This window comes from Anas platyrhynchos, chromosome 3 (assembly GCF_047663525.1).
Source record: "Anas platyrhynchos isolate ZD024472 breed Pekin duck chromosome 3, IASCAAS_PekinDuck_T2T, whole genome shotgun sequence".
Taxonomy (NCBI): domain Eukaryota; kingdom Metazoa; phylum Chordata; class Aves; order Anseriformes; family Anatidae; genus Anas; species Anas platyrhynchos.
In genome coordinates this window covers 75,014,544-75,037,067 of record NC_092589.1, presented here as the reverse complement: position 1 = coordinate 75,037,067, position 22,524 = coordinate 75,014,544, and the positions used below count along the sequence as shown (strand labels likewise).

At 43.1% G+C, this 22,524-nt stretch overlaps 1 protein-coding gene across 3 annotated transcripts in view; it reads right to left on the bottom strand.

The window, feature by feature from the left end:
* POPDC1 (popeye domain cAMP effector 1) overlaps positions 1 to 22,524 on the bottom strand; it is a 52,147-nt gene that overhangs the window by 18,796 nt on the left and 10,827 nt on the right. For 2 of the 3 annotated variants that reach the window (XM_038176461.2, XM_038176460.2), the window contains exons 4-5: positions 5,017 to 5,250; positions 2,828 to 2,952 (exon numbers count right to left, since the gene is read on the bottom strand). In XM_038176461.2, the coding sequence (XP_038032389.2) occupies positions 2,828 to 2,952; positions 5,017 to 5,250 (359 nt within the window). Of the gene's footprint in view, positions 1 to 2,827; positions 2,953 to 5,016; positions 5,251 to 15,121; positions 22,086 to 22,524 lie in introns of those variants that run through there. The other variant, XM_027454776.3, reaches the window with a different exon arrangement.

Sequence of the window (22,524 nt, the reverse complement as noted above, 5' to 3'; positions counted from 1 at the left end):
TTGATTTTGTGATGGGCAATATAATAGATGCAGACAGAAAATCTAATTTAAAATCTAACTTCTTCTTTTTTTTTTTTTTGCATCCTCTAGCTTTTTATAGAAAAACACTAAAAAAAAGAGCCTGAAAGTTCATAGTAAGCAGAATCTGTATGAGAGCTAAAAAGACATATGTGACTACCAGGCATCATTTCTTCCAGTAATCTTGCTGTTCATAGCCTGTAAAAAGGCAATTTATACATTGCTTGGGATACTACCCTGCTTCCATATATTTTCCGCTATTTAAATTCACACAATTTACTAAGAATTTAGAGCCTAGTTTTCAGAGATGCTGAGGACACAGACCACTCTTACAGTGGCAGGAATAAAAATATTTCAAAAACCAGACTCTGGACTCCAGTTCTCCTTTGTGGTACAATTTAAATTAGCATGAAGTGAATTTTTTTTCCTCATACTGCTAGAAAGCAGCAATGAAATGCATCTCACTTAATTGTGAGTATATAAAGGTAGGTTAGTAGTTAGCAATGGTTGTGCATGCTCGTTCTCTAGTCACTGGAGACGGATGGCAATATCACACCTTCAACAGGTATTAGGTAGGTGGCTTGAATGACACCGGATAAACTAGCTTAAACTAGATGTATAACCCTGGGACTGGTACTGTTTAATATCCTTATCAACAACATAGACAGTAGGCTTGAGTGTACCCTCAGCAAGTTTGCATATGACACAGGTTGCCCAGAGAGGTTGTGGATGCCCCATCCCTGGAGGTGTTCAAGGCCAGGTTGGATGAGGCCCTGAGCAACCTGGTCTAGTGTGTGGCATCCCTGCCTATGGCAGGAGGGTTGGAATTAGATGATCTTTGACGTCCCTTCCAACCTGAGCCATTCTATGACTCTGTCAAAGCGAGACAAGATGACTCCAGTTCTTCATTCCTCTTTCATAAGGTAAACTTATTGTCTCAGAAGTAGAAGCCACAACACATTATTTGTACTCTTTGAAAGTGCTCTTAATTGTTAGACTCAAGTGTAATCTGCTTCCTCTCAGAGGCCTTTCATTTCTGGAAGTGCTTATGTCCTGAACTATGTAATATTTCAGTGTCAGTATGTGACAGAGACTACATAAGAACGCAGCTGATGCCTGTGTAGAGCACTTCCCAGTTACAAGTATTTGATATTCCTCCTACATTTTAACATTTTTGTTGCCTGAACATTTCTGTCTTTAGAAAGCAGTTTAATATTGAATAAGATTGAGGGAAAGAGAGATTTAGTAAAGGCATCAGTGGTGGTGGTTTCAAGATTTTAATTTGTTCTCTGTCCAGGATTATAGAGAATGTCAAGATGTAGTCATTCATTCTTAAAGTCAACAGAACTGACATTTGTTTTAAGAATGCTCTTCCTGTAGTAATTCTAGTCCCAGCAGAAAGAGCAGCTAGAAAGTTTTCATAGGGAAGACTGTTTCTTCAAGCTCCCCACTTTTGTTCCCTGGATCTGGTTGAGATCTGGAGTATGCAACTCTATAGGCATCTATCTCAACTAAGTGTTGCAAGCTTCATCACTACAAGAAGTATTTTGAAAGATGAGTGTACACATCTACAAAAATCAGGGTTAAATGATTTCCTATGATATACATATACAGACGTGCCAGAAGGGTTTTACGTGTCCAAACAAGAAAGAGCAAACTTAAAATTCCACCATGTCACTTTCTTTGGTCATGGAATTGGTGGAAAACCACATTTGGATCATGGTGGAATGTGTAGAGTTAGCATATACACGCAGGAAACCATTTTAAATACAGCTGATTTCAACTACTTATTATCTGTCACTTGTTAACTTTAAGAACTCTCACTGTCCAAGACAGAATTTAATCTTTACCCTCTTTTCAAATGGTGTGGTTGCCTAAGTCTGCAAGTACCTGTGGACTGTCAAAGTTTGTTCTGCAGTTGTTTTTAGCCGTACTGGTAAAGATTTCAGCCTTTCTACCATCTCTCATTTTTTGTCATTTACTTTAATTCTTCTACTGACAACTTGTTCTATTTATTGAAATCCTTAACTTGCACAACATTTTTTGAAGATGTACACAAAAGTCTATCTTTCTTCCAATGTTCTCTGCCAAGAAGTATGGTTTATTCTGTATAAGAACAGATGTGGTCTTGCACCACATTTGTACGGTATACAGTCTGAGTTCTGAGCACCTTCATTCTGTTTTAATTCCACAGCTAGTGGGAAAGGTGTACAGAAATGGAGAGAAAAGTTACAGCCACGACCTACAGTCCTTTCTCTATTAGTGTTACTTTGTGTGGTGCACTGGACAGCATGGTGATGGCTGAGTAGCAGAAATACAGTGCAGTTTCGTCATCTATCTTGATGATGACATATAAACGGAATGAAAATTGTTCTAAATACGAACAAAAGAGGACCTCACTCTTTAACTGGGAAGATTACTCTCCGAGATAGAAAAATTTAAATGACTATGCACACTATGGATGCGAGGGTGGGGAAAACGAGAAAAAGACTAAAACACATACAGAACCCAAGCCTGTCTCTGCAAAGAAATCCCATAACCCCTTCCTTACTACCAAAACTACAGACAAAACCAGTAACTTCTAAAGTCAAATCACTTTTTGAGAATATGGATTTTGGGAAAATATTTATGTACTGAATCTGACTGAGCTAAGAGCATACTCATGGTCTACATCCTTACTGAAGTAGCTGGCTTAGTTCAAAATAACCCCTGTGGAATTTATTGATAGGTTTGTACAGCAAGCATGGTAGGAACGTCCTTTTTCTTGCATCTTACCAGAGTGCTTGTGCAATTTAGCTGTTATACATACCGGTCTTCTCTTATACACTAGGTATATGAAATGTAAAAGGTTGACAACCAAAAATACAGAATTCCAGATCATTATGTCCAAGGCACAACGGTACAGGGTAGCCCAAATGATGAACAATGCACATCCTGCAAAAATTAAAAAAGGAAGTTAACTGTCACTGACCAATAAACACATTCTTATAAAGCCATCAAGATTTTGTCCACTGTGTGCAATTACACTCAGAAGCAATATATTCTACAGGCTTTATTACACTTAGGCTCTGTGGATCAATGCATGCAAAGGTAGCAGGAGCTAATCACTGCAATGCTACCAACAGGCACTAGGAACATACTGACAGCCGACTGCAGTCCTGTTGCACAGGACTACAATACCGGAGCAACACAAATTCAGGTCAGGACTGGGGAAAGCAGGAAGGCGCTGCCCATGATGGTCTGTTACTAAAATGCTGTAGAAATGGTAGCTCACAAAACTTGATTACTTGTATTGCATTAATTAGACAAACAGCAGCATAGAAACCATACTCATTGTCCATATCAGTGACAATCATATCTAACCAGTGAGCAGTAGTTGCACAGAAACCTCCTGAAGTTATACATGGATATTTTTGACAATTTAAAGGAAGTGTGTCATGACTGCATTTTGACAAAGTCACAGCAGGATCCAGAATTCTCTTCAAAGAGAAAATTTCAAATGCTTACTCTTTTTTAGTTACTTTACTTTGAATAGTGACAACTGCTCTACAAGATAAATTATGCTGTATGATTAGGGATACTATTTTTAGCCTACAAAGACAGTACTTATCAGATGATAGGTTATGCATCAGTGAGTCCCTCTCAGATAAATGTGAACCAACTGGCCAAATTCAGCCATGTCCAATAAAGGTGTCTGTAGATGTCACAAGTTTTCCCTTTCCTCTTTTCTCCCTGAAGACATTGCTGAATATGAGCTCAATATTCTGTCTTTGTCTGACAGGTGAGGCAGCACTTACATATGGATCAGAAAAATCAACATGTGATCACTCTTGATCTGCTGCTAATTTAGCCTAAGATGAATAGGAGGACACTAGACCTGGAGGTACTGAAGAGGAGTAACACTGTGTGGTTATCAATGCAAAGGACACAGATCCATCAGAACGAGACCTTCTGCTGCCCACAGAGTACATTTGCTTCCAGCTTCCACCTCAGTTTGACGAATTCTGATTCCCTCTTTGCTCAAAATGCAAGATGACCTACAGTCCAAATTGGCATGCTCAGATTGTGCAGAAGTCCAATTGTTTTTAAATGAGAGCTACACAGACAAAAGGTTTTACAATACTGAGACCCTTGGTCATTACTGCAGTCTGTTTTGATAAACTATCCTATAATTGCTATAAAAAGGGCAAAATGAAAGGGTAAACTCAACCATCAAAGTTTTATCATAAAATAGATCCCTGCTATTATACAAAGCATTTTCATGTAGAAAATACTCAAGTATGCCCTGTGTTGTGAAATACCTGGGTTTATCTTTCTTACACTGTAACTGTTTAGTCTCAAGCACGCCAAATTCAGTTTTTCCTTTGAAGCCAAATTTTTGTACTGTCAGATGCCTGCAGTGGTGAAGGAAAGAGGACTGACTATGAGAGAACTGACTTCATCCTGTATTGACAGCTCGCATGTCTAAACTGGTAATGAAAATAATGGTACTGCAACAACAGCAAATGCCACGTGTTTGAACTCCCATTTAAAGAACGTGTGCCCACATCATGCTTTTCAAGGAAAACCCTACCTATTACAGAGGTACTAAGCCAGTGTACCAGCCAATGCATGGTCCCAGTATTTACCCGAAACCTAAAATGAAGCTCTTAAGGATCCATGGAGTTAACCATGATTTGGAATTCAATGAATTTTAAGCAGCCAGTGAGGTTTAACATGAATGGGGTTCACTTGTTTTTAAATCAACATCTACATAGTTTTGAAGTTTTAAGTTGCAGCTCTGGGAGATTTTAAGAGCCCAATACATAACCTTATTAGAAAATGTCTGTCTGGGTCAGAATGGACCCCCAATTACACCAAAAGTACCTTCAGCAAAGCACAGTGACCATGAGTATGTGCTGGAATTTCCCTGTAATCTGAAGAGACCCAGAGATCTCCTTGTAATGTTCACTGTTTCTGCCACAGGTAAGTTGCAAATCTCCCAAAGAAGTCACCTACCTATGGTGAGCAGGCCCCGCAGGAAAATCATATGAAAATTCAGAGTAGTTGGAATAACAAGTCCAACCGCAAAGCAAATATTTGCCACATGGAAAACAAGATGATGAATCTCTTTCCAGTTTTCACATGCAGTCTCATTGAAAGGCACAAGGGTGGCATTTTTTAGGTCTGGAATAAAACCTAGTGGAGTAACAGTGAGTGGGCTAATCGCTGTAGTGTTCATCTTGAAGACTCCTGCAAGGAGACAGAGAGAAGAAAAAGAAGACCACGCGTTAAATCAAAATGTATTAGACACACGCACGGATTTATTTTTTTTTTCTCTCTTTCTAGAACTTATTATTAATTATCATTCAGGCAAAAATCTTCAAATGCTTCAAGAGGGCAAGCTAGACCTAGTTCTGTAATACTTTACTATCTCTTTCTCGCCTAAATGTTAGGCTTGAAGCATACTATACTTCAAAATTTGGACTGTATGCAAACAGCAACCAACAACGTTTGAATGCTAGCTACTATAACTTTGGTTGCTCAGTAAAACATCCAGAGTATTCCTCCTAGTTCTACACAAATAACAAACATATTTTGGTTTCCCACTTATTGAATGAGCCCGTGGTCTTAGGCTAAGTAAGTAAGTAAGAGAACTTAACAACCTACGTAAGAACTGAAAGTTAAAAAAAAAAAAAGAAAGGCTTTTGTAGCGTAAGCCTCCGTTAGGACACACAAAGCTGTTCTTCTAAATAAGGAGTGGAAGGTCCTCAAGGAGGAACAATGCTGTCTGGTTGATTAAAAAAGACAACCACACAAGCGAAAAGGAAGCAAACAAAAAACCACCACCACCCAGCAAATCTCTTTCGAGAACAGTAAATAAATATTACTTTTTCTCCTCCCAGTTGATCAGATGCTACCAAATCAGAAGCGGAGGCAGCCAGAGTGCTAAGTTTTGATGAAGTTGCTAGTCTTTCAGGGAAAGCACTTGGTCTACCTAGCATAAGCAAGCTTGCAAAACCTCTGTTTTTTTTTGTGGATATCCTGGAGAAAATGAGACAGTTAGAAAACTCTGATTCCCAATCTGAAAATACATAGGCTTTGTTTTAATAGCCATGATAATTACAGCGTATTTTCTTTTTGCACCAATTAAAAGACGATTTCTGTGGGCAAACATCTTCCCCAAAGAAAGCAAAAAACACCCTATTAAACTGCAAAGAGAACAGGGGAGGATTCAGGACACTACCTTTAATATCTTAGAAGCCAGTCCCCGTAAGGAACTCGGTGTTACAAGTAGTCCAGGGGGTCTTCTGAACATGGACCAGTTTCCAGCTGGAATAACACTACCACCTCTAGATAGGCTGCTTCCAGCCAAGTACGTGTGATCCCCTGCTGCTGCAGCAGGAGAGCTGATAGGGAGCCGTGCTTGACTCTCACTAAGGAAACACATGCCTGTATCACTGAGCAGACAGACTCCATCATGCCTAACATGGTGGGATTTGTGTTCAAATAAATTCTGTAGAGACGGTGCCTGTCCCCACCTCGTGTGGTTGCTAACTGCCTGTAACTCAGCTGCTGAGCAGACTTGCAGGACACGGTCAATGCACCCCACGCTTCCTGCCGACAGGAACATGGAACATGGAACTCAGCATCTTTCTGACACTTGCAAGTGCTTGTGTTGCCTCAGCTCCATCCGCTCTTTTTATTATTTCCCCCCCATCGACTTGTGTACAGGGCTCATGCAAGCCGGACAATTCCTGAAATTAACCAGAAATTAACCATGAAATTAACTGCTTGAAATCCCTTTTGAAAGCAGTGGGAAGAAAGAAATCGGGGAGAAAAATTCAGCCCTCTTGCAGCTCCTCTCAGAAGCCCAGAGCCTGTCACAGATAAGGCACACGACAGAGTACACAGAGACATTTTGCAGGATCAAACACTAGCAAGGACATAGTGTACACAGTCCCTGGAGTGAAATGGTTTTCAAAGAAAAATAATATCTAATTTTTAACCAAAAAAACATAATTCTCTTATTTCTGTTCTTAAGAGCTTGTTTTCCTCCTTTGATTCCTACGTTAGTCATTCAAAAAGGCGTAAACAAATTTAACACCAAATTGCTACCCATACCCTGGATGTCCAAGCAAATTCACAGTGCAGTTATTAAACACACACCATCCACACCTGCTCCTGCACATGAAGTTTAGCAACAGGTCATGAGAGCAGCTCTGCCGTCGGACCCCAACCGTTCACACTGCCAGTGCGAGAGTGCGCCAGGAGGAATTTCAGCTGCATCTGATTACGAACCCACAAAGCTTTCCAGATGCTCGCTTTTTTCCCAGCCAAATTTTGTAGTGCGTCCATGAGAACAGAGGCTACCTTACTCTTCTAAGACCTGGCCGTAAAGCGTCACACATTTGAAGACTGGAAACCCAACCAGGCCTGCCAACTGTATGGCACGTGGCAATCGCTCTTCTCCCAGTCCAGCCAACCCGAAGCTCCCCGTAAACCACAGGTGCTGATCCCGCTGGCCAAGAATTGGCATAAGGAAAGGTGTTTCTCCAACACATGTTGACCTGTCACTTAGCAGCTTTGACAATATAGCATCCATAGTCGCAACAAAAGGATGGTCAGTACTCTCCAAAATCTGTGCCACCTGCTTAGTTGCCCAAATTATAACCTAGGAAGCTAAATCTACACACATTCAATTTTTATAAGCTTTAATACCTTCAAGTCTTCATACAATTACATTTGATGTTAACTTACTACTTAGAGACATCGCAGCACCCCTGCCACACTGGAGAATGTCAGAAAGCTGCAGAATTTCGAGGTGGTATTTTAAAGCCGGCAGAAATAGACTTATCCTATCTGCAGGATGACATGAGGACAGGCTGTGACCCTGGCTCTTACGGAGGAATTTCAATTAGTGAGCTTGTTTGAGAATCAACAAAAATCCAGCACACGTGGTTACAAGCTCTACCCTAAAATGCTATCCACAGATAACACCAGGAAATCAAATATCCAACTCTGGAGCTTTTAGATCCAATTCTTTAGCCTTAACTTTTACTACTGTCAACTAATATTGAAGTATTAGCAAAAAATCTGCTGTTCAACAGGTGAACTGCAGAAGACCAAAATTTAAAATTGGAAATACAGAATCACACCTTTAAAACTTTTATGTAGGGTTACTTCTGCTAAGAATACAGCGTAGGATTTTAAAGGGGCATATATCTTAATATGTAAGTTCAAAATATAAATAGTACAGTCAAATCATTTGGAAAAATAGCGGAAATAGCATCAAGTGAAATGTAAGCTTTATGGACCATATGACAAATACTTAAAGGAACACCTTAAATATCCTGTAAATTTTCCTCCATATGGATTTAGATTTACTAAAGAAAGAGTTTGAAAATTCAGCTGACTCAAGCAATCTGGTTGTCCAGAAAAAAAAAAAAGAAAAAAAAAGAATATTGAAAACATGCAGTGCTGCGTAGTATTAAATTAGTATTAAATCCACAGAAGTTAGTACAGTTAGCAAGAAAACCTATTAACAACTTCTTGTGTGTATGTTACGGTGTGTAAGACATTGTGCTTTTAGGGCTAAAAATCCAAATTCTCAGAACATAAAGGAACACCTGAGGTGGGTTTACTCTAGGATTTTCCTTTGCTCGGGACATCTTCACATGAGACCAAACTTTTGAAAGCCATTCCCAGAAGTATTTAGTCCCCGGACGGTCACACACACAGATGCCTTCAAAATAAGGGTGGTTTGTGGATACGTGCACAACGTTCACAAATCGTGGACGTAACAGAAAAGATTTAAGCACTGTGTTGCACTATGAGAACAGGCTTGCCAAGCTGATATGGGACAGCGTAGAGCATCCAACTCCTATTGTCACTCACTTTCTTGAGAGTATTTGTATCCCACAACTTTACTGAACAGCACTATTCAAGTCAGCTTCTTAGAGCTTTGTGCAAGTATGTTTGTCCACGTTTACAGTCATTGCAAGCTCCTTTACGTAGACGGGCTTTGTGAGTCTAAAGCAATAGCCAAGCTCAACATTTTTTTATCATACCTGCAGCTCTTTAACTACTTTTCTATGGTCTCCTAGCACAAAAACTGCATAGAGAGTCTTGACAATCAATAATGATTTCTGTGCCTTTGTGAGCTGAAGACAACTATAAGAGCTAGCACAATTAAGTTAATTACAGGGTAAGTTACCAGTTTCCTTTTTATAATGAAGTGGATGGGAAAGTGATATAAGAAAAGATGGATTTCAGTACGCTCTTTGGGGCAAGTTCATTTCTATTAAACGTGCCGGCAATGACACAAATTTGTCACCCTCATGTTACCCAAAATTTAGCGGTGTTTTTGTCCTGCTTAGTTAACAAAAACATCCATCCAGTGGCAACCACTCTTGCATAGGCTCAAGGTGGTACCACCGGGGACGCGGGATGGAGCTGGGGACGTGTTGGCTGCGTTTGCTCGCACCCTGCTTGGGTTGCGCCGCGCACAAAGAGCCCGCCGAGGGCTGCGACCGCAGCTGTCGCCCTGCAGCCCTGCTTCTTATAACCCCTGCCTAGGAAGCCGGGTTTTAACCCACCATTAAAAACTGGAATAGTGAAAAAAATAAATCACGTAAGCCGTCCCTTTCACCCCAAAAAGGGACATCTCCAAGGTGGTGTCCACAGTGAACGTGCCACCACAGCAGCACAGCTTGGAAGACGAAGAATATATATATAATATATATATACATTTGTTTTGTTTTGTTATTTATAAGCACTACAGAAGGCTTTTTTGTGTCAATTTCAGTACTACCAAGACACCGAGAGACCCGACCCGAGGGGGACACGCGGTGCCCGGGGCAGTCGGGTGCGGAGCCGCTCCCCAACCCGACCCCGGACCCGATCCCGGTGCCGGTGCCCGATCCCGCTGCCGCTGCCCGGTGCCCGGCCCCTTACCTGTCCCCGTGCCCCCTGCCGGGCGCCCTCGGCAAAGTCTGGCGGCCGGTTCGGGACGGGCCAGACGGGGCGGCCAGAGGGGGGTCGCTCCCCGCAGCCCCCGGCGGCAGGCGCCGTCCCGGCCGATCCGATCCGATCCCACCCGATCCGATCCGGTCCCGTCCCGGCCCCCGGCCCCCGGCCCCGCGGCGGCCCCGTCCCGGCGCTGTGACTAAAATAGGCAGCGGCCGCCGCCGGGCTGCGGGCGGCGCCAGGAGCGGGGCCGGCACCGAGCGGCCGCAGAGCGCAGGCGCCTCCCGGCGGCCCCGGGGGGCTGCGGGGTCCCCCCGCCGAGGGGCTCCCGGCTGCGGGCACGGGGGGCGCTGGGGGACGGGCTGAAGGGACGGGGCGGCAGCGAGCGGCAGGGAGGGAGGCGCTGGGGCCGGCCGGCGGTGGGGCGGATAAAATTAGCAGCGCCCCGTTCCCCCCGAAACGCGCGGCCGGCGGCGATTCCCCTACATGGCGAGCCCGGGGCCAGCTTGGCACCTGCCGCGGCCGCCCGGTCGCCGGCGGCTGTGTCAGGCAGCGGGGCAGGGCAGGGCAGGGCAGGGCACGGCACGCTCCGTCTGTCGGCGGGCAGACGGAGGGACGGCGGGACTGCCCGCCCGCACCGCCGCCACGGCAGGGCAGGGGCTTCGTTTGCAGGGTGTTGGCATCCCAAGCCCGTCCCCGTGGGGACCTGACAAAGTGACCGAAGTGAGGGGCTGCAGTGCCTTCCGATGCCTCCCAAAGCAGCCCGTCGGAGAGTTGTGCCTTTTTATAGCATCTTCAGGCTTCTCGCACTTCCCAACAGGGTTTGGGGGGGGCACGGTGATGAACAGTGGCTGTTCGGGGATATCCATACAGTGGATCTCTATATGGGTATCTACATAGTGCATACGGATCTCTATATGACTGTCAGTATGGTTATAGAGATAGCATAGATAACATTGTTTGAGTAGAATGAGCTCTTCCAAGTTTATTCTCAAGCCAAGGTCTCACGTGCCGCAGGAGAATGTGGTTTAAATCTCTTCAATGTTCAACTGTTAAACCAGTGTGAAGGCACAAAGAGTTGTTTTAACCTCCTGTCTATGCCAATAAAGCACATCTTCATCAAAGTCTGCAAATATAAATTAACCTGACAGAGGTCAGACACAAAAACTATGTGCTCCACACGTATGAGGGGTTGCCTTCACACAGCCAGATCGATTTTTAGGTGTGTGTTGGATTGATGCATTGAGTTCGTAGAGACGGGTCTAAGCGCTGGCACTACAGCTGCTCAGTGATGCAAACTTTCCCTCTGTTGTGTTTCTCTCGTTTGCTGTTAACTTGATAGCTTGTGTACTTTCTCCAGTTGTTTAGTTATCTTCCCCAGTAATGGCCCACAGCAGACAATGTCAAATGGGGGTTGCAAGTTACCCTGTTTTGTGCCTTATCTCCATTGCTCTGCTTTGTGATCTGCGACAGTGTAAGTGAACCTTGGGGCTTGGCTGTTTCTTACGCATTGTAAGGAGACCAAAATGTGCTTATACACAGGGCAATGCAGCTCGGCAGAGGTCCTGCGTGAGGCCAGGAGCAGAGGTGGGAGCCGAAATTCCTCCTTCTGTGCCTGGGCTCAGTGCAGCGAGGTTTTTTACTACACAGGCTGTTGAGTAGCTTCTTCTAAGATCGCAAGAGCTCTGCCTCTTCTGAATGAGCGCCTCCGATTCCACGGCCTTTTTTAGGCAAAGTTTTTTCACTAAAGAGAACAAATGCTTTGTATACCTAGCTGCTCTAGCTCTGGATCCCAGATGTGCCAAGCTGACACAGCTATTTTGAGACAATGGCAATGATCTATGAAACGTTTCCATTTATAGTTTCAGGAAATGTCCCCAGCATCTGCAAACCCAGAGATCTCTGCTCTAAACTAATTTTTTAAGTCACAGAATCACAGAAGGGCTGAGGTGGGCAGGGACCTCTGGAGGCCATCTGCTCCAACCCCCCCTGCTCAAGCAGGGACACCCGGAGCTGCTTGCCCAGGCTCACGTGGTGGCTGTTGAGGATCTCCAAGGGGGAAACCCCACAGCCTCTGTGGGCAACCCGTGCCTGTGCTCCATCACCGCACAGCACAGAAGTGCTGCCTGGTGTTTAGATGGAAAAAATTCCCCCTACAGAGCATGCAGGGGGGCTCACTCAGGAAATAATTAATCCTGTATGTGTATGTTTGACAACCGTCTGAAGGGGGGTGAAATACGCTGGCCGTGTGTGGTGGCTGGAGGAAGCCTGGATGTGTAGTTCAGAACTACCACATTTCAGTGAGACAAATCCCATTACAGACGCCAAAATTACGTGCCATGTGACTGAAATATTGCACACATTTTCACAGAAAAATTATTGATTTGGGTTTTCTCTGAAAGCATCCTTGAGAATTACATTTTATTACAGGGAAGTTTATATTGAAGGGGTTTTGAATGATAAATACTCTCTCAATTCTTCAATATTCTGGAGGGTTTCTTATATAATATATAGGAGGAGCCAACACATTCTGGCACATCTTTACCCCATCCCCTCTGACAGTCACTTTCTGATGCATCACAGCATAGTCTGGCCGTGTTTCCCATGGCACGCCTGCAGCGAGGGTGTCTCCTCTTTCCACAACAAGGGCTTTCTTTCTGTGAGCTGTGGGCTTTCGAGTGTACAGTACAGGAATCGATAGCTGCAAACCTGTCAGCCAGGATCCAAGTGTCTTCTAAAACCATCTTTCAAAGTATCCAAGTTTTAGCAGATGCACAGGTTGTTGTCAACGTTTATCCAAAGGGTACATGGTCATGAGGTACAAAGGCAGAGTGAAACTGTTTGCTCTCGAGGTTATCCAAACTATGCACTGTAAACAATTTATTTAGTCACGTTTAGCAGTTATCCCTGTTCCTCAATTATGTGTGATGCTGACAATTTAATTTGTATTTAAGTTGCTCAGGGAACAATTTCTGTGAATGTAGACAAGCCTGTGGTCTGCTCAGAAGTGCATTTTCGCAGCCTGATGACTGCAGAGCCTGCTATGCTACACTCTGTCTGCCTGAATCACACGATGACCAAAAAAATAAAAGGAGACCTGCTATAAAAACTTACCATGTATCACAGTGCACCCGTCACTGCTAAGGGCAGTGGGGAAGGGCAGGGGGTCCATCCCAAAGGGATCTCCCTGGTTCTGGAAATAGAGGGATACTGGGAATACTGGGACTACTAGGTCCGAGCACATCGTGTGTCCAGGAGGCAAGCTGCTACTGCTATTTACCACAAGGCATGTGTGAAGCAATGCAGCAGTTCCCGAGCTGGGCACCCAGTCCTGAGGGACGTGACAATACAGAGATGTCTGTGCAAATCCTCATGTACAGCCGTCTTTGCCACAGATCACAGCGGAGGTGTGTGAGAATGTGTTATCCTGTCTGGCTGCCCGAATAAACCAAAGGAATTGCAAACGTTGGCAGGGCATAACTACGAACATACTTTTTGGTGTTGGTACAATTGCAATTCATGTTTTGTTGCAATATTAGTCCTTTTTAGCTGTGCCAGTGGCTGGTTTTGAGAAATGAAGGCTAGGCTTGAATTTCCAGGACTTCGTAGCTATGCATCATTAAAAACTAGTTTTCTAGGATCTTTTTAATTATCATTATTGGTAAGTATTTACAATTTTATTTCAAGGCAAAAAAAAAAAAAATAGATGAGAAGTGCTTAACATGTCCAGAAGGATTGACAGAACTCAAAAAAGTAAAAAGGAAAGAAAAATATTTAAAAAGTTAACAAGTACTCAAGGAAGAAGGAAAAAGAGGAAGTGAGGGGAGACAGAAGATGAGTCTACTGCTTTATTTAAACAAATGACAGAGAAAGCATGTAGGATTTGAGAATGAAAATACCCCACACTCTGAGGGGGAAGAAAAAGTAAACAGATTAGCTCAGAAGAACTGAGAATGGGCATGAGATAGCTTTTTTTAAGGTTACATTTATCTTTACAAAAAGATATGATGAGATGAGAGCAAGAGTGGGGACAAAATGCATAATCACTGATACTTGGGAAGAAAGTAAGCTAAAATAAATACTAGGAACGAAAGATCAAAAGCACAAAGCAAACCTGGAATGCACAGATTTGGTCCAACTGCACACAGAAACACATCGCTGTAGCTCAAATATCAGGCAGGAGCATTTGATACACTTGTTCAGACTAGCAGTCCTAAACAGGAGTCTTCGAAATGCATCCTGTTTTGAGCATAAACCTCAAAAGATAATAAACACCCAATTTCTTGACTGAGTTAGCTGCTTCCTCTGCTATTTCAGTCAGCATTGAGCAGCTGCTGAGGAGGGTCTGGTCTGCATTTACTGAACTCCTCGGCTGTAGGTCCAGATGCTGGACCTCAGTTCTGCATCTTGTAAATGACTACCAAAAAGCGTGCCATGGTATGTCACACTGCAGCTTCTTCTTGCTACTGTTTGAATGATCTTCAAGAGTCAAACACAGAACACAGAATTATAAAAGAAAAACACTCTTATTTCAATGAATAAATAAGACCAGTCTTCTGATTAATGTTTATTATATTTTTTGTTCTGTAAAGAAAAAAAGCAACAAACAGAACCCTATTATATAGGGTTAAAAACAGGGATACATACTGCAGTAAACAAACATAATATATATATATGGTTATTGCTTTTGCATGTAATATTAGCTTAAATACGCATACCACCGTATAAAGCAGATTCAGAACTAAAATTGCAATGTCTATGGTAAAAGTAGTAATAATTTATAACAAAAAATATAAAAAATGTTTTATATTCCATATCATTTTAAAATATCCATATATATTGTGTGTGTGGTTTTTTTTCCTACTAATAATTATTCATTAATTCTTTAACATATGAACATATATATTTAAAGGATACTGCATGTTTTGAAAAGCCATAACCAAACAAAAAAAAATGTAGACCTAGTAAAATTCAGAGGATGGAGCAGTATGACTGGTGTTTAAGAAGTCCCCATTCACTTCACTTGGGAGAGCTGCTTAAAAAGTCATCTGAGAGAGCCCTACCTTTCTATCAAGGAAAACAGGACACTTTTGCTTCATATTCAAAATAAGTATTCAAAATATTTTTTATTTCTAAGCTAAATCTTGTACTAAAATAGAGCATCTGCTACTGCTGCATTCACTAAAAATTGTAGAGATTTTAACATGAAGGTAACAAACCAAGCACGGCACAGATTTCTAGCACAACAGCTATGTCGCACTAACTGCTGATACCCATACTCATGTACCCTAGCAGACATGGACTAGACCACCTCACTTTTTTTAGGGGATGTTATTTCATGTTTACCACGGTGTACAAGAATGCACACAAGCAGATACAGGGATTACCTGATGGGTTTTCATCCCATCTCATAGCATACCTGCCAGCACCCCACCATGCAGACATGTCCTACAGCTGGGTCTCACCATCCCAAACCTGCAGCTGGGTATCTAGATATTCCCATGTGCATCCTGTGGTTCACTAAAACCCTCAGGTGGGAAATGCTCAGCATGTGTGATGCCCATCTCAGCCTTGCAAGCCCAGGCACCAGGCAGGTCTCTGTCTACTTGGGGTCACAAAGCCCAAAACCCTTCCCAAAGGGTGCCCGCACACATCCCCTCACAGAGCAGCCTGCTCCAACGCCCCCATATAAAACATGGTTGCTGGAGAAGATGGTGGGGCTGCCTGCTCCTATACAGCCAAGTCAGAGCACTGAGCCATGAAACGGGACTGCTGGCCTTCTCAGCCTAAGGGGCCTTTACACCTTACTCCTGGAAAACTACCGCATCCCCCTGGCTTTAGACAAGTTCAAATCCACCTCAAAGGGAGTGCAGGGAGACGGTATGACAGGAAAGAAAAAGGCTCAATGAGAGACATTCAGCCATGTCCCAGGAAGCAAGGCCTCAACACACGTAGAGGTTGTCTGGGAGGACAGACATCTTCATGACGAGAGCCCCTCCTCTCCTGCCCCTTTCCCACGTGGCATGGGACATCCCTTTGGTCCCTTCAGGTCAGCTGCCCTGGCGATGTCCGCTCCCCAGCTCTTGCCCACCCCAGCCTGCTGGCTCTGGGGGTTTGGAGGCAGCCCTGGTGCTATGCCAGCACTGCTCAGCAATAGACACAACACCGGCATAATAACAGCGCTGCTCTAGCTCAAGTGCAGAGCACAGCCCTGTTTGGGCTGCTGCAGGGCGAGTTAACTCCATCCCAGCCAGACCCAGGACAAATAGTTATTTACCACCATTATTTTATTGCAGTTGTTTATTCCTTTGACACCAGTGAATTCTTAGTCTTTTCTGCAAAGACAAAGAAGTAACAGTGCTATCCCCACAACACACCAACAGTGTAGTGGAAGAGACAACTGAATAAAACTACTTGGGAATCCACAGCAGGACAACAGCTGTAAAATCCCGCTCTGACAGGCTTTTGGGAACATCCCACCTTCTCCACAGTCCATGACAATGTTTAACAACGTTTGTGGCTTGCAGAATGATGACGGGACAAACCCCTCTGCTGGCAGAACCACCTGCAAAGCTGCTCAGCAGAAGGGCTCTGCCAGCCCTGGCTTTGGAGGTGGCTCCAAATCTTGCACACCATCCCCGTGCCAGCGTTCCCTGCAGTTCCAGCTGCTCGCGGAGCCTCCAGCAGTGGCCGGGTGCCTCACATGATGTGCTCCTGACGCTGCTCCTACACACTGGTGCTTACAGAGCTCCACCTACACCGCTTGATTCACCACGAGGAGGTGGCATTATTTCCAGGCTAAGTTCAATTAACTCCCTTGACTCACACAGAGCATGCGGTGCAGACTGCAAATGTTAGAGCAGTACAGTGAGAGAGCAAACAGTCCTTCAGCACGTCTGTATGTATGAATTTCTGGCATTAATAATCTGGATTATTACAAACTATTTGCTCACTCTACTCTTAACACACGATGTGCTCAAACCCGTAATCCAGATTATTAATACCAGAGCATTCAAGCACTACTCAGCTGTCTTTCTCTTTTTTAACCAATTCTGACAACTTCAACAGAAGGCATGCTGCAGCCCGTACTGCCTCTGCCCTCTGCCCCAGGAGATTAAGCGGAAACTGCAGAGCCACAAAAATCTACCAGACAGAAAAGTTAATGTGATTTGGACAAAGAGTGAAAAAAATGAAATGGCTGCTTTCCCTTGGAAAACCCAAACCTATTATAATTTTATGCATACTAATAAAAGCACAATAAGTATTTTCAAGAGAGATTAACAAATCAGCTTTATAAAGTATTTACTTTGTTGTATTGTAAAAAAAATCTGTGATGCCGTAACACTTTGGGGCAGAAGAATATGCACTCAAATATTAAGAGGAATAGAGAGGAAGAAAAAAATTTAATCTGTTAATGTGAATTCAGCAAATATATATTTCTTTCCATTTCTTCTGTTTAAATAGTTTTATCTAAATAGCTTATGGATTCATTTAATTTTTAACAGATGGTTTGCAAGACCTGTTTATGTAAGCAGTACAACACTGTATTTTATTTTTTTCATGTATATTGAGCCCAAATATGTATTATATTTATCATTAAAAATATTTAAACACCATAAACACCATAGAGTGTTTTTTTTTTCTTTCTAGAAATTAACATCAACATATTATTTAATTACTGCAAGCATCTGCCTTTTTTTGAGGTATGGCAAAACTATATATCATCCAAGCATGTATCCAGTTTTCCCAGCATTATCCTAGCAGATGTCATATAGATGTGTATAGTTTGACACAATTATTTCCATTCCATTATTGAGTTCCCTTTGAACCCTCTGCCACATCTGCTGGTTTGTTGCGGGGCAATTAATTCTTGAAAATGTAGGACTGGGATGGACCTCCTTAGCTACCACGTCCAGCCTCCGTTAGAACAGGCAACCACATCAAATAATCTTTTTCATTAAGCATTTACAATTTGCCTTGCATAGCACTATTAGTTAAAACAGTACATAAGGATACATCCTGTCTGGTATTTTGTAGTTCTGAGTGGAGTTACATGCTAGAGCAAAAACATTTCTGAGGTTCTGTTACCTGTACTTACGTTACTGCTTGTTCAGCAAGTAGTACCTAACAAAAGAACTACAGGGTCAGTCCTATGCTTATTTAAGGCATTTATCAGACGTGCATTGCTCTGCCAAAGGAGTGCAGGCAACCAGCCACTGGGGCGCCCCCAGAGAGGGAGGACTCACTTTGAAGATCTCACAATATATTGCTGCATCCAATAAATCGATTTGCCATGATCCAAATTTTATAAAAGCCTCTCATGGATAACTTTTTTTTGGCTCCTTGGACTGTCCTGGGCCATGTACTTTTTTTGGCTTGTGCAGTAATATGAAATTTGAACCTTTCTGCAGGCTGGAAGGGCAATTCAAGCACAACGTTCACAATCCTAAAAACTCTGGAGGATGAACTGCTGCAGACAAATGAGCAAACAGCCATGTGCAGCAGATTCTGACACTCTTACCTATAAAAACATTCACATCTAGACATAACCCCATAGAAGATTATGGAAATGTTAAAAACATAAAATGTGAGTACTGGGAGATCTGCTGATCAGAAAAGGATTCACGATAGTGTCTTCAATTCACAAGGCAGCTCTGATGCAATTATGCTTTCACTTAAACCGATTACTAGGGAGCCTGACCACCTCTCTGACAGCTACTCCTGAGTAATAACATGGACATAACTGGGATGATGTTCAAGTTGAAACTTCATCTTGCTCCAGATGTTTACAAACCTACAAGTGGGTTCATATGACATCATAAAAGATTGTATTATTTCACAGACATCATTCTGAGTACTTCTTTACTGAGGTAAATTAGATAGATCTCCCAAAATACTGTTTTATGAATCACATACCAGCATGTATTCTCTATAGAACATTTTAGGAGCACTGTCAAAATAAAAAAAAAAAACAAACAGGGGTGTAGAGGGCTTGGTGTCTCACTTCCCGTCCTTTGTGTGCACATATTTTATTGTAGATATGTGCCCTGAATTCTACAGCTGAAATGTTCTGCCAGTCGTGACTCAAACAGATGCTGAAAAACTGGAGATGATTTTAAAAAAGTGACTCAAAGCCCAAAAAGCAGAGTATCAAAAGCTAAACAAGATTACTTAAGAGTATGTTCAGATATTGACTCAGTCATGTCCTAGTAGAGATTTCTGACAGTAACTGATTCAACCAGAGAAAAGCATCACAAAGAGCAAACTGTGGCTGGAAAGAATGCTGAAACTAAGGCACACGCTAGTCATGAGGAAGGAAAAAATTACCTAAGGATGTAATGAACCACCCATCACTGCAGAACAGGTCCCTCTCTATGCAGAAAGCTATAGCTTAAATGGAATACATACACTTAATACAGAAATTGGGTGGGCACAATTCCTTGGTCTTATCTTGAAGGTGACAGTGATCATAGCGGTTTATTAAATACTGGCCCTATTTAAGTTAAGGCAAGCTTTCCAATGGACATATACAGGACAAGTCCATATATTCAAGAATACTGAGAAGAGCATTAGTTCATGCTTTATACTATGCCTTAGTCCTGAATACCAGTTTTTATGTTTCTAGACTATAACCTTTATATGCTTGTAGGCTGATAACACATAAAATGTCAGGTATAAACTTCATCTTGGTCCAACACGTTTTATAGCAAAAGAAAGTTATAAATTCTTGCCATTTTATCAGGAGAGGTTGGGGGGGGTGTCTATTTTTGAATCACCTGTTAAAAAGGACCGTAAAAGCTCCTCAGCGTGTGGAACGGCCACCAGCAAGAGCTCGGCTGGTTGAAGCAGAGGCTGGATGTGCAGCACAGAGCATGGGTGGCCGCATCCGTGGGAAGGGATGCGCTCTTCACCCACTGCAGGCAGTGAGCTCCGCCGACAGGTAGGCCATGATACTAATCGCAGTGCTGAAGTGATGTGAGAATACCACTCCCGAGCCACACCAAAGGGTCACACAGCCTACTGTGCTGTCTCTTCTCCACCACCTAAGGAAAAGACCAGGGTGCACAGCTCTGACCCCTAACACCCTCTCCCAAACTCTGGTACTGTGTGCCTTAGGTATTTCCTGAGCCAGTCTTCAATAACTGTCAATGACTTCTCCTTTCACATTTTACCAATTCTCTCTTGACCAAGACAAAGTCAGGGACTTCACACAGTCGGTAACAACCACGGAATACATAATGTGGAAGGGCTATTAGCAGGATTTAGGGATTACCGCGTTACATGCTGTACTAATGTCTGTCAGATTACTAACATCTCTGAGAAAAGGATATAAAGATGAAAGCAAAGCTTAGGAAACACTTTTCTACATCGAAGGCCATTCAAACAGGGCTGTTTCAGATCACTTCTAATAGTGTTGTTAAATGTCCACTGCCTGATTACCTTTCGAGAATGAGGTTTTAGCATTGTTTTACGCCCTCCAGCACCAGCACTCAAGATCTGAACTCATATATGCACCTGCACACACACAAGCACGCAGCAGTTGTCCTACCAAACAGTCCAGCAATTTTGGATTTTAAATATTAAAGATGTGATCTATCTCAAGATCTATCAAGCAGCAATATGGTTTCATAAAATAGTAATGCTTCTTATTTTCTGATTACTGGCATGCATCTGGAAGGTGAGTTAGAAAAGACATTCAAACACTTCTCCCCAAAGGCACAGTGACCTCAAGGTTCAAAACCAGCTTTCTCCCACTGAAGCTTGAGCTGGTGCTCCCTTATGTTATTAAAACACCACAGATTTTCAGAGAGAACACATTTTAAATGAAGAATTCATAGGCACAGAGAAGTGACTCTGGAAGCTAAACAAGAATGCTTCAGCTAAAGATGGTATTTGTAGCTGCAGCTGTTTCTTAATTAATTTCTATCTGACAAACCTGGCTAAAAAAGGATATTGTAAAACAAACTCCAGTAGTTTGGCAGTTGATTGATTAACAGTATTTATTGTACATGTTATGAATGGCACTTACACCTTGGAAGTCCAGGTTCTGTAGCATTACATTCTGTTAGAAACAGTGCACAATCATTTCCCTAGCATGTATTTGCAGCAATTATAACTGCGATACTTTTCCAGTGCCAGCAATTACACTGGCATTTGTTTTCACACGATGTCCTTTTAGAACAGCCTGAGAGAAAGCAATCACTCATGGGACAGGATTTGTTGTTGTCTCTTGTTTGTTTGCTTTAGGAACCTTGCTGTGCATTTCAAAATCACTTCTTCAAAAAGAAGAACAATACAATTAGTCTCTTCCTGTAATATTCTTCATGTTAATTGAGACAAGGTTCACATGGCATAAGTTGAATGTTACAAGCAGGTTGCTGTGCTTTGAAGACAGCTTACTTGTTTGCATTAAGGTAGAACTGTGTATTTTAATGGCAAATATTTTTGAGAAGGTATAATCACAGATACTGTGTTGTTTTGTCTTAGTTTTTAACACAGCACAGAGGCTGCCACAATTACAATAAAACTTCAGCCTATTGTGATTTGTTTTCCTCCCAAAGTAACAAGGTCAACAGAAGAACCAACAGAAACTAAACATATTGCACAAGTAGTCAGAATGCACAAGCCAACCAGCTGGCTCTACAGGGGGAATCCAAGCTACTTCAGCTAAAGTAAATGGCACTTCTCAGTCAGTTTTGGCGTCGCTATGTCTCATTCTGCTTCATCCTCCCGCTCCACCGCGTCCCCTCTTTGTGCTCGGGGTGGCTTTGGGAATGATTAGGGGAGCAGGTTCCTCCCTGCTATTGCTTCCTGGAGGAGTTGCAGTTTGGGACCACTGGCCGCAGCCGCCTGGGGGACCTCCTCTGCAGGCGGCGTGGGGGTGGCACTGGGGGCGTCTCAGGGAGCGAAACGTGGTAGAAATTTGGCAAGCGAATGTCGTACCTAAACCCCTTCCCCACGTGCACTCTGTCGTTCAGAGCATACAGTTTTTCGGCAATGTCGCTCCCGATTAAAATTGAGAAGAGGCGTGAGATGAAACGGTGCTTAGCAAACAGCAAGTACAGCTTCTTTCTCCTCCAGGCCACATACCGACAATCTGTCTCTGCTGTAAGTGTTACCTACAGAACAGAAAATTAAAATTAGCTAATTCTGATGTTTCGTTGCATCTCCTGCAGCTAAAGCCGGTTTAATCCAGCTAGTGAGCTGTGTGAGGTTGCAAATGGCAAGCCAAAGGGATGACTGGGAGGGGATGCCCACAACGAGGCCTCGCTGGCTGTGGTGAGGAGGACGATCAAGCCTCACTGTACTGCGGGCACAAGGCTCCCTGCTGTCATGCTCTGAATTTCACCTCCCGTGGGTGTGGGTAAAGCATCTCCTGCGTGGTTTCTCAGGTATTTTAGCTATCTTTGCACAGCAAACAAGAGTCTACCTCTTGGATTAGCTTGTAGGAAAAGCTCGTTTGTTGTAACAACGAGATGCAAAGAGGATGCAAACGGCATGACCAGTCCACTGGGTAGAGGACATCCCTCCCCAAAACAGCGGAGTGCCAGATGTTTG